The sequence below is a fragment of the Cervus canadensis genome, chromosome 10, assembly GCF_019320065.1.
Source record: "Cervus canadensis isolate Bull #8, Minnesota chromosome 10, ASM1932006v1, whole genome shotgun sequence".
In the NCBI taxonomy this organism is placed as follows: domain Eukaryota; kingdom Metazoa; phylum Chordata; class Mammalia; order Artiodactyla; family Cervidae; genus Cervus; species Cervus canadensis.
In genome coordinates, this window is record NC_057395.1 from 21,941,086 (window position 1) to 21,958,561 (window position 17,476).

Genomic DNA, 17,476 nt, shown 5'->3' on the forward strand with positions numbered 1-17,476 from the left:
AATGGGACAGGAAGTGGCAGGAGGAGCAGGTTTGCTGGGAAACCAACATGCTCCCCAAGAGCTCAAACACTGAGGCGGGGACACAGGGCGAGCACACCAGGCTCTCACGGATCCTCTGTAAGGCAGGTGGGTGGTCCACTATATAACTATGTATTTAATAAAAACACTTAAATTATCCATTACTGTAGAGTTGGGAAAGAAATGTCACTGGACCTAAAGATAAGATTCAGAGACCCTGTGAGCCATTTCCAGGCTCATCTCTCAGATCACACATCTACTGTGTCTATATTTGCCAAAAAGGAACAAATTTTCTAGGGTTACATAGAATGAATCCAAGTAACATTGCTTTAAAAAAAAGAAAAGTCACGGTGGCCCAGGGGTTAGGACTCTGCACTCCCACTGCAAGGGGCAGAGGTGAGAAACTAAGCTGCCATAAGCCTTGCAGCGGAGCCCCCCAAAAAAGCCAAATAATATGAATTGTCTCTATAGTAGTAATTCCCACCTTTGATTCTATGTGGATATGAAAATTTCCATAATCATGCAGGTGAGAATACGGCTATGTGTATTCACATACAATAATAGTTATTTAACTTCCATTTCCTACTCAGCACCAAGAATCTTAACAACCACTTTAGGGCTAACCATGAGAATTACATGAAGAATGTCACAGTCTAGGTCCAGCACACAAGAGCTACCCAATAAAAGTTGTTTTCCCTTTGTTATAACACAGAAAATCCACACTGCAAAACCGAACAGAATGCAACGCTGGGTCCCAACATCAATGCCCACCTTTTCAGGACCTGCCTTCTAGACCTCAAGGTTCACACGCTGTCAACCAAAAGGAGAATGACTGAATCCAACGGAAGATCGGGCGTGCGTCCATCCCGAGTTGGGCTGCGTGAGAGCTGTCCTGCCGCTCAGCCTGAGCTTGGACCGAGGCCTGGAAAGCGGTGGGGTTGAAGCCAGACTGAGGCCCGCAACCGCCCCAGCGCGAGGCTCCCTGGGGCACTGCGGCTGCACGGCGGAGGCAAATGTCCCCTGGCGGCCACCGTAGCCCGGAGGCCAGCAGTGCGCTCCTATTGGTCGCCATTTTGGCGCCAAAACGGGGCGGAGGCGGGTCGGCACTGCGCTCCTGGGAACAATAGGAGCAAAAGCCATAGGGAACAGTGAGTGAGGCGGCAGTTTGGGTGAGAGCCGGTGGTCCAAAGGGCCCGGTGCCTGGGCCATGTTCTGCGAGAAGGCCATGGAGCTGGTCCGGGAGCTGCACCGCGCGGCCGAGGGAAGGCTGCCTGCTTTCAACGTGAGGGCGGGGTCCTCCCCAGGGCGCTTCTCTGGGGCTACACAACCCAGAGCGGGATGGGGGTGTGCCTATGGTTCTCCTCCGTGGACATGGAAGGTCGTGGGCAGGTCGGTTTTGGTGGCTTCCCGCGAGATCGGGGATTGCCGCCACTCTCCTCGCTCCCCGCCGCCTCTCGCGGCCGCCGCCGCCGCCGCCCGGCGTGCTCGTAGCTGCTGTGCGGCGCGGGCCGGGCAGTGGGCGTCTGGCCCCGGTGAGGTGCAGAGAGACCGGGAGACGCGGAGCTAGATCTCAGGTGTGAGTTAGACTGGGGAGGTGTGAACCGGGGTAGCCCCGGCGTTAGGGCCGTGCCCTGAGGGCTGCGGTGAGTGTAGCCCCACCGGAGAGCCGGCCGCGCAACACCCTCCCCGCCGGGGAAGGGCGGGCTCCGGGGCCCGGAGGTTTGCTCGTCACTACAAGGCATTTCAGAGGAGCGACGGGATCACTCTGTGTTTTGATAGCTGTCGCAGCACTTTGGGGAATGGACCGGATAGAAGAAAGACTGGTTCTGAGTGGGTTATAAATAGACCACAGAAGCGATGGATGTGGTCCACAGCCCGGTCGGGGGGCCCTGAACACCGTGTCCTAAGACGACAGGACTGGTAGGTAGGAGGACAGGGGTGGAGGTGAGAGGAGTCGCCGGGGCGTGGAGAGACCGGCGTCTCTGGAGGCTTCAGTCAGGTAGCAGTGTAAACATCTGGCGGTCAGCCGGAAGAGCGTCTGGGTAAGGTGAGTTTTGAACATTCAAGAGCAGTTAGGCTGACACTTGGGTTATTTAACAGATGGGGAAACTGAGCGCCTGGAATTAAGGATCAAGTTAAAGGGCTCGTCTGAACTTGCAGCGTGTTGGAAGCGGAGCCTCAACTTGAACAGTTTTCTTCGATTCCAGTCTGTTATTCTTGCCACTTCAGGCAGTTACCTTATCTAAAAAGTTAGGAGACCACAGCGGGAGGTTCACTGGAGACACAGAACTCAGAGGAGTTGTTGTTGCTGTTGTTCAGTCCATAAGTCATGCCCCAGTGTTTGTGACCCCATGGACAGCAGCAGGCCAGGCTACCTGTCCTTCACTGTCTCCCTGACTTTGCCCAAATTTATGTCCATTGGGTCAGTGATGTCATCCAACCGTTTCACCCTCTGTAGCCCCCTTCTCCTTCGTCTTACCCTCAGTTTTTCCCAGCATCAGGGTCTTTTCCAGTGAATTAGCTCTTTACATCAGGTGGCCAAAGTATTGGAGCTTCAGCATCAGCATTATTCCTTCCAAGGAATATTCAAGGTTGATTTCCTTTAGGATTGACTGGTTTGATTTCCTTGCTGTCCAAGGGACTATCAAGAGTCTTCTCTAACACCAAAGTTCAAAAGCATCAGTTCTTCGGTGCTCAGCCTTCTTTATGATCCAGCTGTCATATCCGTACATGACTACTGGAAAAACCGTAGCTTTGACAATAGGGCCCTTTGTCTACAAAGTGGTAATCTGCTTTTTAAATGCTCTCTAGGCTTGTGATAGCTTTTCTTCCAAGGAGTAAGGGTCTTTTAATTTCATGACTGCAGTCACCATCTGCAGTGATTTGGGAGCCCAAGAAAATAAATTCTGCCCCTGATTCCATTTTTTCCCCATCTGTTTGCCATAAAGTGATGGGACCGGATACCATGATCTTAGTTTTTTGAATGCTGAGTTTTAAGCCAGATGTTTGAGAGGGATGGAGGCTTTCCAATATGGCCCCACTAGAGTGGGAAGACTACGTTACATGGGAAGAAATGAGCCCAAAGGCACAGGCAGACACTGCCCAAGGGGCTGGCTTTTCAGACTGTTAGTCCAGCTGTCTTTTTCGCTTGGATTTTAAGTGTTGGTTTCTTAGAAGTGTAAAATCCTGGCTTTTCTGGGTCTTAGAGGGTGTAGGTGCACGTTTTCTTGCCGTAGTGCCTACCTTTAGGGGCTGGCCCCTGGGACAGGTGAGCTGGGTTAGACTAAGAATTGATCTTGATCTGATTGACCCCTCACACCCTTGACCCACACATGCTTTCAAGAATCATTCCTCCCCAGCGGATGGTAGCTGGTTTAGAGCAGCTATCTGCCTTGTTCATTCCAGAATCCCTCATGGTTAGGTGCTGTGTTTGGCAAATTGGAATGATGCACTTTGGATATGCAGAACTGATAATCATTTGAGTCTTTAGGAAAATTATCTTGAGTTCCCAGGGGCTTACAGCTGGAGGTGGGAGCACAAAATGATGCACTTCCCAGTGTAAATTTTAAAAATCGAAGTCGTAAAACAATAAATAAAAATTTAAATCTGAAAATTTGGTTGTATCTTGTGCTCGCTTCAGCAGCACATATACTGAAAATTTGGTTGTATCTTTACAAGTTTATTTTGTTCTTGTCTTTTGTATACCTACTGATCTCCTAATAGTGCAAGAGTTTCAACTGTTCCTTAATATTTGTGATAAAAGGAATATTTAACTGAATTCTAGTAAATCAGACTTTTCCATATCTTTTTAACCAGTTGATGAAAAAGAAAGTAGAAGTCATGCTTTCATGTTTCATTAGAAATGATTTCTTATATTCAAGCAGGATTAAGTAGTGCAATTTTGTAATTATACCAGTAGTGCTAAAACATTTTTGCTAATGCATATATTGTACCTCTAAAAGTAGATGGGTTGCTTATCACTGTTTTGCTTTGAGGTTTTGTGGGGTTTTTTTTTTGGAGGGGGGGCATCATTGTTATAGCATTATTGGGTTCTTTTTTTTTAATTTTAATTGAAATATAGTTTATTTACAGTGTTTCAGGTGTAGGGGTTGCTTTTTGACAGACATTGTATAACATTTATGAATTTTATAAATATAATGTTTTTATCCCTCCAAGGGAAGTTTTTTAGAAATTTGCCCAAGTAGATAGCAGAAAAACTCCTTTGACCTTTCTGTTTTCTATCCTGGCAGTGTATAGGTGTTTTTTTGTTTTTTTTTTCAGTCGTAACCTTTTAAAATCCTTTTCCAATAAACAGTAAGTTATTTATATGCTTCTGTCATGTGTTATTACTTCTGTAGACTATTGGTTTTTTCTCATTAGTTTTATTGAGGTATAATTTATATACAACACAGTACACATTTTAATAGACCTTTGAGTTTTGACGAATGTATACAATCCTTGTAACCAGCACCCTAACCAAGATATCTGCTATCCCAAGGATTCCCTTTTCTCTTTTGTGGCACTGGCTACCTCCCATCTGCAGCCCTAGGCAACCAAGGATTTTCTTTCCCCTACAGATTATATTTGTCTTTTTTATTGTATTTTTGGAGTCAGCATGCCAGGAATTGCAAACTTTTCTGAATGGGGCCAGTTAGAAGCATACAGTATGTACTCCTTTCTGTCTGACTTCTCAACACAATGTATTTAAGATTATCCTTAATTAGTATGTTAATTGTGTATTTTGTTGGCAATTCATTCCTTTTTTTTTAATTGTGGTAAACGATACATAACTTAAACTTTGCCATTTTTAACCACTTTTGTGTGTACACTTCAGTGGCATTAATTATATTCCCATTGTTGTGCAACCATCACCCCTATTTCCAAAGCTTTTTCATAACCCCAAGTAAACTCTGTAGCCGTTAAGCAGTAACTCCCCACTCCTCTTTCCCCTCAGCCTGGTAACCTCTAATCTACTTTGTTTCTATGAGTGCCTATTCTAGACATTTCAGATAAGTAGAATCATACAATATTTGTCCTTTTCTGTCTGGCTTATTTCACTAAGCAGTGTTTTCAAAGTTCATGTTGTTGTGTGTATCAGCACTTCTTTTTTTGACAGTAATATTCCATTAAATGGACATACCATTTTGGCTTATCTGTTCATCAGTTGGACATTTGGATTGTTTCCACTTTTTGGCTGTTATGAGTAATCCTACTCTGCATATTTGTGCATAAGTTTTTGTATGAACTTAGGTTTGCAGTTTTCTTGAGTGTATTCCTAGAAGAGGAATTGCTGGATAATATGGTAATTCTAAATTTAACTTTTTGTGGACCCACACTGCTGTCTTCTATAGGGCTGTACCATTTTGCATTCCTACCTGCATTGTACAAGGGTTCCAGTTTCTCCCCATCCTCTCCAACACTTATTATAGCCGTCTTAGTAGGTGTGGAAGGACTATTGGTTTTTCATAAGGTACATAAGCGTAGAGTATTGCTACAAACTTGGTGGGGGAATTAATGAGTGTAATTTTATATGTTCCAGGAAGATGGACTGAGGCAAGTTCTGGAGGAGATGAAAGCTTTATATGAGCAAAACCAATCTGATGTGTAAGTTGGTAAGCTTGATATTTTAAAACAATTTAAGAAGTACAATGTTGAAGTCAGATCATCATATTAATTAATATTAGTTTTTAGATATGATTTGGTTTTCTTAATTCTCTGTGACCCTGATAATACCCTGGCTATACAGAAGTAGAAGGATTTGTGTTCATGATTGTTATGTCTATAGGGACCGAGTAGTGCTTGGCACATGGTAAGTGTTCGATAAATACTTATTGTTTGACTGGTATGACTTGAAAGGATTTAGGGTGGATCCGAAAGAGGTGAGACAGGAACAAGTAACAGACATAACGAGTAAAGTGTATTGTTTCCATCAGGTGAGGCCTTAGTGGTTTAAAGGGAGAACAGGCAGTTTGCAAATTGAGCAGGAGTAGCAGTGACTTCCAAAAGCTTAAGTGAAGTTCACTGCGAACTTGTGCTGCAGAACGATACAGCTTGGTGAGTTAGAGGGTTCTGGAGTTGCAGAATATTTAGAGCCAAGCATGGTAGTTGGCACAATGGAGGATCTGGGGTGAACAACAGACTTAAGAGGATCCTTTGACTGGGTGAAGAATAAGACGCAAGAGTACTGACTGCTGGAGGAAAAATGAGTTATTGAGAGCTCAACCAGGAGAGAAGTCTGTCTGCACATGAGATTTCATCCTTGGCCTTGTTAGGTAGTGTTTTCACCAGTTTGTTGGACATAGAAATCAGTAGCGTGTTGTTAGGGTTTGTGGAGCACACAGAATACTTTGCAGTGACTGTGTTTGAGGATAGATACCGATGAATGAGGAACTGATGTGCAAGAGGTCTGCAGTAAATGTAAGGGAAATGGAAAGTCCTGAACTCGGGTTCCCAACTCATTCATTTGTTCATGCAACAGATATGCACTAGACACGAGCTGAAAAAGGGCTCTGGTGTCTCAATTGTAAACAGCAGAATCAAGAGGTTTGCCCCCGTGGCCCTCAGTGTCAGGCAGAAGACAGATGTTCAATGCAGGTAAACCAGGTCGGACTACGTACTGTGAAGGGAAACACAGCACTCGGAGAGAGAGTAATACACTGAAAATATGAGTAGATTGAGAAATCCTGGAAATTGTCTCTGAGGAAGAGACACTTCAGCTGGAGCCTGAAGAAGTAGGTTTTAGCGAGGAAGTAATTGTGGGCACAGAACATTTCTAATTGGAGGAAACAGCATGTGCAAAGGCCCTGAGGCATGAAAGAGGGCGGGATGCTCAGGGACCTGATCATTACCAAAGGCCAGTGTGGCTGAAACTTAGTGAGCAGGCAAAGGGCAACAACCAGATGAGATTTTTAAGCATGTGGGGGAGGTGGTGGCATGTTTGTGTTCTCACGGCTGCCATGTGGATAGTGGATGGTGGGACTGAGAGGGAATATGGTGGTCACGCAGGTGACAGGAAGGGTGCGCCAGACTAGGGGAAAAGAAAACAGTTTACAGACCTATTTAGGAGGTAACTGAACAGGCCTTGGTCCAGTAAAGGAATGATTTTCCTGTATTCATACCATTGGGAAATTCAGGATCCAAAATTCTGTGCCCTATCCTCCTAGTTTGGCTCTGGGCAGGACAGTCACTATTACCAGTTTCTGGTTAAAATTCTTTGTCAGAAGAAATCTATTCCTATTTAATTGCTCACATGGAAATGTGAATTTTTTAAGGAAGTTCTCGGGTATTTAATCAAGTACTTTGATGTTAAGTTGGGTGTGTTTTATTTGTGCTATTTCATTATAATCAAGAGCACATTGTAAACAATGTGGAGAGTAAGTCTAACATTTGTAGAGTGGCAGAAGTGTCTGGAAGAGATCTAGAAGACGTGGTACATCTACGTACATGGTACAGATCTAGAAGACATGGGAAATATATTTTGCCTTTATTTTCAGGGCCTATAGCAGGCACAAACATTTTGTATTTCTCTGTTGCCTTTTAAAACTCCATAGTAGATACTGATTAGTTCTATACACATGGGTTTGTTTTGTTTTCCTCTTTTTTTTTTCAATTGTGGTTAAGATACACACCAGTGATAGCTCAGTGGTAAAGAATCTGCCTGCCAGTGCAGGAGATGTGCATTAATCCCTGGATTGGGAAGATGTCCTAGAGAAGGAAATGGCAAACCACCCCGGTTCTCTTGCCTGGAAAATTCCATGGATAGAGGAGCCTGGCAGGCTACAGTCCATGGCGTCAGAAAGACGGACACTACTGAGTGACTGAGCACACATACTGTTGAGTGTATTCAAAACATTCATAATGTCATATCGCCATCACCACCACCACCTTCTCCAGAACTCTTCATTTTACAAAACTGAAACACCATACCCAGTAAACAATTGTACATGTGATTGGAAAAGGTGATACTTGTCTAATATCTAAGGAGACATATATTTTATAGGGTAAAACCAAAATTTTCTCCCTCTTTGTGTGAAGGACCCTAAAGTGCAAACATATAGTTGAAGATCAAGAACTATTTCTTGAATGAGTTGGAGGAGCATTTGACTTTAGAGTCCTTAGCTCACTTTATGAGAATGAGGATTTGGAAGTATTGATGCCATAGAAAGAGGATGCCGTAGGATGAGAACATGAGGTGAGGCCATAATCTTATGCCCCATGATATTTGATCTCTTGTCCCAGCATGAAAAAGGGATTCTTTTTAGTGAGGCAAAAGGTTGTCATTTGGAGACAATGGATATTAACCAGTGTGCAAAACGCAGTGTGCCACATGGCTAAACAAAGCAATGGGAGTGTGATCCTAGGCAAATTAGTTAGGTGTTTTTATTTTTTTTTTGAAAGAATTTAAGTTTGTCCACACAGCTTGCAGGATCTTAGTTCTCTGACCAGAGATTGAACCTGTGCCCTCGGCAATGAAAGTGCAGTGTCTTAACCACTGGACCACCAGGGAATTCCCTGGCTCTTTTCTATTTTATTCTATTAGCAAAAGCTTCGATGTGGAGGCAGGTACTGTTTAGGTAGGTTAACTACTAACATAAATGGCTAAAAACAAGTATGGAGTCAGTTGTTAGCTGACTTTGAAAATTTAACCTGTGCTTAATAGACATTCTTTTCCTGAAATGTTTTGCCAGGAATGAAGCAAAGTCAAGTGGACGAGGTGACCTGATACCAACCATCAAGTTTCGACACTGTTCTTTGCTGAGAAATCGGCGCTGCGCTGTAGCCTACCTGTGAGCATATCTGTCTGCGGGGTGGCGGGGAGCGGTGGGGGGTTCCCATCCCAGTGGGTGTCAGGAATTCTTCGAGTTGTCTCTCTTTCATGAGCATTCTGAATTTTCTCTTTTTTTCACTTAAACATTTTTTATTGTGGAAAATGACCGTATTCTTAAAGCTAGGGAATAATATTACAACCCCCCGTGGAGCCATCATATAGGTCAAACAGTTCTTAACATTTTGCCATAATTGCTTCATCTTTTTTTATGCTAAACATTAGACATTTTACTACTGAATAGTTTCGTATGCATCTTTAAGAAATAAGGGCCTTTGGGGTCTTTTCTCACATGACCACTGTATAGTTCTCATACCTGGAGCAGTGAACGTACCTTCACAGCATCCATCCAGTCTGTTCCTATTTTCCATGTTGTCCCAAAGGTGTCGTCTTACAGTGGTTTGTTTGCCTCTGGAATCGAATCAAAGTCCACATGTTAACCTTCTGATGGTTGAGTCTTAAGCCTCTCCTGATCAAGACAACTTCTGATCCAACACCATATTAATGTTCTAGGTATGACCGGCTGCTTCGGATTAGAGCACTCAGGTGGGAATATGGCAGTGTCTTGCCAAGTGCTTTACGATTTCACATGTCTGCTGAAGAAGTAAGTTAGCACTCTTGTTCAAATCTGTATATTCAGAAACTGGCTGAGCTTCTGGCATTGTTTGTGGTGGTGGTGGTTTAGTCGCTAAGTCATGTCCGACTCTTGCAATCCCATGGACTGTAGCCCGCCAGCCTCCTCTGTCCATGAGGATTCTCTAGGCAAGAATACTGGAGTGGGTTGCCAGTTCCTTCTCCAGGGGGCCTTCCCAACCCAGGGATTGAACCCGGGTCTCCTGCATTGCAGGCAGATTGTTTACCAACTGAGCTATGAAGGAAGCCCCCTGGCATTGTTTTGTAATAGTATTTATAGTACTTGTCTTTTTGTTTTAACATTTGCTTTTCAGTAGTTTTTGGTCTGTTTGAGAATGGTAGGAGTAATTCTAAATGCTGTACGGAAAACTACTATTACTTAACAAAATAAAGGGTCCCGTTATGTTGGCTGCTAGTGATGCATCAGTAGGATTCAAAACTGGCATTATTATTTGGAAGTTCTTCATAAAATATGTGTGTGTACATACTTTGCTTGGGGCTTCCCAGGTGGCACTTGTGGTAAAGAACTTGCCTGCCAGTGCAGGAGACATAAGTGATGTGAGTTCAATCCTTGGGTCGGGAAGATCCCCTGGAGGAGGGCTTGGCAACCCACTCCAGTATTCTTGCCTGGATGATCCCGTGGACGGGGTGCCTTGGCAGGCTACAGTCCATAGGGTTGCAGAGAATTGGACACGACTGAAGAGACTCAGCATGCACACACATACTTTGCTTATCTTTGTGAATGTGTGGTGAATTCTTGATTTATCCAGTCACTGAGGCACAGTATTTAAGGACACAGGATTGAAGGCAAGCAAACTCGTGTAGAAACCTTGGCTCTGCTTCTGAGAGATCCTAGGCAGGCAACTCCATCCCTCCATGTGCCTAAATCCCCTCATTTACAAAGTGAAGGTCATAGCACCTGCTGCAGTGACTTCGGATACCAACTACCTAGTTAGACCAAACTTCATAGGTTAAGACTGCCCTCACTTCAGACACCAGCCATGGATTGGGGATTCCCAGGGCCACTCTCCCTTCTGACCAACTGGCTACAAATTCAGAGGTTTCCACTCTCCCCTCAGGTTTGAGGCCTTTAGCCTCTTGATATCATTGCAGAGAGGAGAGGGGAGCTAGAAGGAGGGCTCCGTCACCTGTGATTCAGTCCGTCACGGTTTGATCAATCAGTGCAGCCTGTGTCATGACACTTCGGAGTTGTGTGAGCTTCCCTGGTTGACATGACCCATGTGCATTGTTCCACATCAGTGTGCCGGGAGGGTGGTGTGTCCTGATCCCTCAGGGAGAGGAAATCAAAGCTTCACATTTGGGACCCTCCCAGACCTTACCCTGACTGTCTCTTCCTTTGGCTGGTTCTAATTTGTATTCCTTTCACTACAGTACAACAGTGACTGTCAGGACAGTGCTTTCCTGGGTCCTGTGAGTCGTTCTGGCAGAGTATTAAACCTGAGGGAGGGGTGTACATGTGTATGTATGCACGCACACACTTCACTAGTGAAGGATATGAAGATGTTTCTCTGTACAGTCTTTTCGGAGTTACCTTGTTTTATCTTTCACAAAGATCTACAGTACTGGAATAGATTTTTGTGAATAATGTACGAGCCAAGTTTCATGTCTGTGGGGGGGCTTTATTTTGTCTTAGTCTATTTGTCCTTGTACCGATTTCATACTGCTGAAATGACTGTAATTTTGTAATACTTCTTAAGTAAGTTTTCCCATTTTGTTCTTCTTTTTTCAAGTGTCGTGACTATTTTTGGCTTTTTGCATTTCCATGCAAATTTCAGACTCCTTTGTCAAGTTCGATTTTTTTCAACAATTGGAGTTTTGATCGAGAATGACGTGAATCTATAGATCAGTTAACATTATTATAATATTGAATTGTTCAGTCCTTGAAAGTGGTATATCATCCTGCATTTTTAGGTACTGATATGCAGAATGACCAATACCTACTGTTCTAGGTACCAGTGCCTGGTTCATAATAGGCAATCAATAATATTTGTAGTTGGAATGAGTGGTCATTGTAAAGATGCATGTGGGCATGTGTGCTGTTTTTGAAAGGTTTAGTGTACAGTTTCTGCAAGTTTATCTTCTTACAGCTTTGTCAAATGGCCATCTTTATGTTTCCAGATGGACTGGTTCAATCGTTATAAAAAGTCCCTTGCTACCTACATGAGGTCATTGGGAGGAGACGAAGGTTTGGACATCACACAGGATATGAAACCTCCAAAAAGCCTATATATAGAAGTAAGTATACCTTTAAAAAAAATGAGTGTTTCTTTGATGCACAGAGTGTGCTGACTTTTGTCCAAGGGAGTGGGTATATGACTGTATACTAGTGTATATAGACATACCTTGGTGACACCATAGGTTTGGTTTCTGATTCACAATGAAGCGAATATTCACTCAAACATGTCACACAAATCTTTTGGTTTCCCAGTGCATGTAAAAGTTATGCTTACACTAGTCTGTTGAGTATGTGTTAGCATTATATACATATTTTATTGCTAAAAAATCCTGCCATCTGACAATGCAGGGTTGACACAAATCTTCAGTTTGTAAAAAAAAAAAAACAATATGAGAAGCACAATAAAGCAAAAAACAAATGAGAGGAAACATAAACCCAAGCCAAAACTTTTACCTGTAGGTGGTGGTGCGAATAGGATTGAACAGCTAAAAATTTTTGACTGTACCTGTTTTTTAAAAGTTTTAACTTTAGAACCATGTAAGTATTTTACATATTGTTAAAACAAAGTGAAATCAAAGTGAAAATCCAACCCAAAACTCTCTTTGGCAGCTCCTTCAGTTTCCTTGCTGTCGGTGCTGACCTACACATATATTCAGAGATTTGCCATTTTTCCTCCTCCCCATCAGTGGACAGTGGAACTAATGGCCACTGGAACCACTAGTATGCCTCAGTAAGGAACACTAAGCCTAACTACACAGAGAAGAAGCCCACAGAGCCTGATACTTCCCTGTAGGTACATGTGTGGCCCCCAGCTACTTGATGGTTACTTCATAATAAAAAATAATTTAGATATTATAAAACATCAGTTTTTCTTTTCAGGTGCGGTGTCTAAAAGACTACGGAGAGTTTGAAGTTGAGGATGGTACTTCAGTGCTATTAAAAAAAAATAGCCAGGTATTTACTGTCTTAGGATACTTTAAATTTTGTAAGAGTGCTGAATGATGGAGATGTTGGAGTCAGTAGCTAAATAAATATCACCTTGCCATGATCATTTGTGTCATAGGCATTAAGTTTATCATAAAATATCCTTTTATCCTTTTTCTAAAGACTTGAAGCAAACGTTGCATGTAGTAGGAAAGGGCTGATACGGTTGGCCCTTAAACATCATGTAGAGATTATGGGTGCAGTCAGACTGCCTGCTTCCCACAGGCTCTAGGTGCACGGGCTTCCATTGTGGCAGCACGCGGGTTTGGCAGTTGTGTGTGGGCTCTGTGGCATGTGGACCCTAGGGTTTGTGGGCAGAAGCCTTCCTCTTGATGAGATTTTTGTCTCTCAGTATCACTCTATAAAACTGGGGTAGCTTAAAAGCATCAGCTACTGTCGTGGATATTAAGAGGCTTCTAACATGTCTGAGCACATCAGAAATAAGTTTTCTATAAAATCTGTTATAGATCACCCACATAATGTGAAATATTAATAGGGAAACATTTTCCTACCACACAGTCCTTTAATCTTGACTCTACAGGGCATGTTTCTCATTGCCCAGAAATGAGAACAAGTGTCTTTAGTAGACATTGGAATAACTGTTCAGTGAACAACTCCATCGGATTTTTTCCTTTTTTTTACATTTCATAGTTGTAAGACTTAATTCAGTTAAGTCAGACATCAGTCCTTGGCCCGTGGGTCTTCATGACTGGTGGGCAGGAGTTTCTTTGGTCGTGGGTCCCACGCGAGGCCTTGAGTTTGTGAAGGACTGTCAGGTGCACGGTGCTGCTGAAGTGGCTTCCACTTCCTTGAGTACTTGCCGCGCTCTTTCCTTCAGTTCACCTTCTAGAGTTCTCTGCGCTGCACTTCCTAATGCAGTTTTTCATTTTTACTCAAATACCTATGTCTGTCTAGTCTTTGAGATTCCTTTAGTCACCTGTGAGCTTGAAAAGTCTTCCTGCCTCACTGCATGCACCTCCCCACTCCAGAATTTGGTAAATGTTCCCTTCTGTGTTAAGCCTTGCTGTTTGGGAGGGAATGAGACCAGGAGATGCCGTTCCACCTCAGAATGAGAGCAGTGTGCTCTCTGGAGACAGGGAGGATGAGCCTTAGCTGGGCACCACCTTCCTCACACAGCACATGGCCAGCATCCATGGATTGCAAAGACTTTTCATCCTTGAAAAATACGGGAGAAGAGTTGCACTCTTAGTAGCGGAATGACTGTTCAGACATAGATCCTGGAAGAGGTTTAGTGGAGAAGACACTCCTTCCATTTGCCTTCTTGGTGAACTGTTGCCACATCCCTTGTGGTGTGTGGCCCAGATCACCTACCTGGCTTTCCTGTGCATAAATCTAAATATGCAAACACTGAGGAAAATACCTACTAGAATTCAGAAGTCTTTAGTTTAAATTTAACTTAAGAAAGTATGAATTTGTTTATAAAATTCAGATTTTAGTACAGCTCTTAGTAACATCAATTTCAGTTGATGAAAATAGCAAATATACTTAAGCTTAGCTTTTAACTACTTCACTGGTGCAGTTTGAAATATTCAGCATGCATTGCTGCTTTTTAATGACACATGTAACTTAAAATAACGCTCTTCATTCCTCTCTTCCTCCCCCTTCCCCTCAGCACTTTTTACCTCGTTGGAAGTGCGAGCAGCTGATTAGACAAGGAATTCTGGAGCACGTGCTGTCATGACCCCTGGGCGGATGACTGCTAAGACTCCCTCCTGGTGTGAGACTGCACCCAACCAAGGTCACTTCTCCACCTCCCCAAGGCCCGCTGCTTTTTGGTTCTAAAATTGAGACATTCTTTAGCCAGGAATGCTTGGCTGAGGAGTGTGGTTTGTTTTTTTCTTTCATTTGGATGTTAGTTTCTCTTTTATTTCATTTCTGAATGTAATGCCATTACCTTCCATGGTAAACATATTTGTGAATCTGTGTTGTATGTTTGTACTTTGAAGTATCGGTTCTCAAAAGAGAATTTGCACTCTGGATGTACAGAGACTCCACAGACATCCACCCTGCTGTCCACAGCTCTAGAGCGATGTCTACGATCAGGGTTCTAGCAGATGCTGTGCCTAAAGAGAATGCTTCCCGGCTCGTATACTGCTATCTTCTCATTCTGTCTTCACAACATGCGAGAGGTTTGATTTTCTATTGTCCAGGATTCTACCGTCTGTGTAGTAAGTTGTATCTGTAATCATAACATTTCTACAATTCCCAAAATACTATCGTGTGTTTTAGCTTCATGAAAGTAAACATTCGTTACATGTTCATCTCCTTTAAACATTGAGGGAGAGTTTCGCCTGGATGTACAGGGAGGTCTTATGTCCCTGGGCCTCTTGTATTGTTGCTGGAAGTGTGCCTGTGCAAGCCAGGGAGCTGGATTTCTGAAGTTTGTGTTTCCAAATCACATGGGCAGGTGGAGCCGGTGGTCTTTAGAGAACACAATGGATTTTGCCCATTTCCAGCAGTGGTGGCTGGTCTTGCTTGTGCCTGTCTGCGAGCTTGTGTCGTAGGATATCCATTTTGGAAAGGGAAGTTGAGATTGGGGCTAGGAAAGGAATTTTGTGCAGTTTCCCCCCAGGAGTCACGTTGACCAAGAAGTCACATGAAGAGCTGATCAGCTAAGTGGAGGGTAATTTCTACTGCCCAATAAAATGATAGGCGGAGAGGCACCAGGTGGTCCTACCTGCTGGTCAATGGCCTTTCTCCACCAGTCCCCTCCATGACCAGCCCAGTAATCTCAGAGACATTCAAGTTTAAAATACAGATAAACCCCGTACCTGGCACTCTCTGCAGTATATTTCTTAAATGGGAATATTTCTGGCCAAAATTCTACTCAAGTAGTCAAACTATGAGAGCCTCTACCTAGGGTGTGGATCTGCATATTTTCACAACACATGTATTAATACTTAGTCACCAAGTGGCCCTTGGCAGATTCTTTTCCAGGCTGTGCGGTTCATAGGATCTGTTTCCCGACCAGAGACTGAACCTGTGCCCTGGGCATTGAAAGCACAGAGCCCTAAAATAATTCCTTCCATAGATTCATAGCCAGATCGGATTTTCATCTGAATCTCTGCCAATAAACAATAAGGAAAGTTTCTCTAGTGAGTGGGGTGGATGATGTGTTAACTGTAGCTCAGTGGTCACTGCCCTTGCATCCTGTTCTTCCAAGCATGTGGGACCACGTGCAGGTGAGCCCAGAGGCCATGTGAGTCAGCTGTGAGGAGGAGCCTGCGGCAGAGGCCACTGCCCTGTTGCCAGCCCAGCATCATTTCTGTATATAAACCATATGAGATACTTTTCTGATTCATTCCCAAAATAAAATAATTATGTTTCTTACTTGAAGTAAATGTATACTGGTTGAACAATTAAAGTGTTGTAGGTTTTATTAATTTATGTTGATTGGTCCTATAGAGTTGTGGCTAGAATTTTAAAATGCATGTTTTTTTATTTAAGGGTAATAAGTGCACAATTAAAAAGATAAAACATACAATGTAGAAAATGAAAGTAAGTTCCTATTTTACCTACTGAATGCCGCCATCCAGTGTGCCCAGTGTTAACTGATTATGGATATAAAGTACATTCCCATTTCAGGTGTTTTTCCAATGAAATACTTTCCAGTTTTTATTCCTCATGTGAATGAATGTTTTCTGTTATATTTTCTAACAGGTTTTGGATGATAAATATTAAAAAGCAGTAAATTATGATGACTTGGCCACTTTCCTATATAAAGTCATTTCTTTTTCACATTGATTTTGTCATCTGGAACTTTCAGAAAAATGTTGACTACTGCTGGTAATAGCTGGCAGCTTATCCTTTTCCTAACTCGACCTGAATGACAGTCTTCTTCATCTCTCCACCCCACACTTCTTCAGGAAAAACTCACAAGACTTGTGGCCTTCCTCAGTGCACCCTGAAAGTTCAAAATACATTTAAAACCATAGTAAAAAAAAAAAAGTAAAACAGTGGTAATTAACAAACATGATTTTTTCCAAGTGCATTTTTGGAACTTGAGTGATGATCATATATGGTTTCTCACTTAACTCCCTAAAGTTATGGATTACATATATGTAACTGTTGCACCATTTTACAGTCCATTTGTAATTCTTCTTGGCCATGGTGTGTTAACCATTCATTGAACTGCAAGATTTGATTTGCTGTTACTTTATTGTGAAATTTTGCAACTTTGAGTGGTGCTGTTTTATAGTGCTTAGCAAGAGGGGACGGATGTGTATGTATTCACACATGTGTCTGCTTTGTCGGTGTTTTCAGCCATTGTTCCTATGAAACAGCTATCCAAACACAATGGCTTTAAACCACACCACTCTTGACCTTTGCAGTTCTGCAGGTTTGCTGGGCTCAGCTGGGAGGTTCTGCAGCTCTTGCTTGCGGTCTCTGACGCAGTTGCATTCCTCTGGTGACCTGACTCGTATGGCTTGGCCTCTGTTCTCCGTGTGGGCCTCTTGCGAGGTTCTATCCAGTGAGCTGATTGGGCTTCTTACCTGGCAGCTTGGGACCCTGCAAGGTTAAGAAGGTGGATGTGTGTGCTGCTAGTTTTCTGACCGACTAGGCCTGGTAGTGAACTAGCACCATTTTCTGCCAAATTCAGTCAACTAATACAGCCCCAGGTGCTCAGAGTCAATGAAGAGGCCACATGAAGCATGTAAAGGCAGGAAAGCAAGAGGCCCCACAGTCAGATGGGGTGTCAGGGTTCTGGTGTCAGTTTTCAGTGGTGCATGTTCCTTTATCTATTTTTCACAGAAATGTACCTTTTAAAATAGCACTAATACCTATATAACTATCTCAGT

The 17,476-nt window shown here is 43.1% G+C and overlaps 1 protein-coding gene across 3 annotated transcripts; it reads left to right on the forward strand.

Moving 5' to 3' along the window:
• The first annotated feature begins 1,099 nt into the window (after positions 1-1,099).
• GINS1 (GINS complex subunit 1) lies at positions 1,100-16,372 on the forward strand. 3 transcript variants are annotated; one of them, XM_043479217.1, is made up of 7 exons: positions 1,100-1,300; positions 5,558-5,622; positions 8,706-8,804; positions 9,356-9,446; positions 11,615-11,731; positions 12,552-12,626; positions 14,290-16,372. In XM_043479217.1, the coding sequence occupies exons 1-7, from the start codon at positions 1,226-1,228 to the stop codon at positions 14,356-14,358; spliced, it is 591 nt and encodes a 196-aa protein (XP_043335152.1). In that variant the 5' UTR covers positions 1,100-1,225; the 3' UTR covers positions 14,359-16,372. The 3 variants fall into 3 exon arrangements, with proteins under 3 accessions (XP_043335152.1, XP_043335153.1, XP_043335154.1); XM_043479218.1 differs by lacking the exon at positions 1,100-1,300 and adding an exon at positions 1,378-2,065; XM_043479219.1 differs by lacking the exon at positions 1,100-1,300 and adding an exon at positions 2,096-2,247.
• The last annotated feature ends 1,104 nt before the right edge of the window (positions 16,373-17,476 follow it).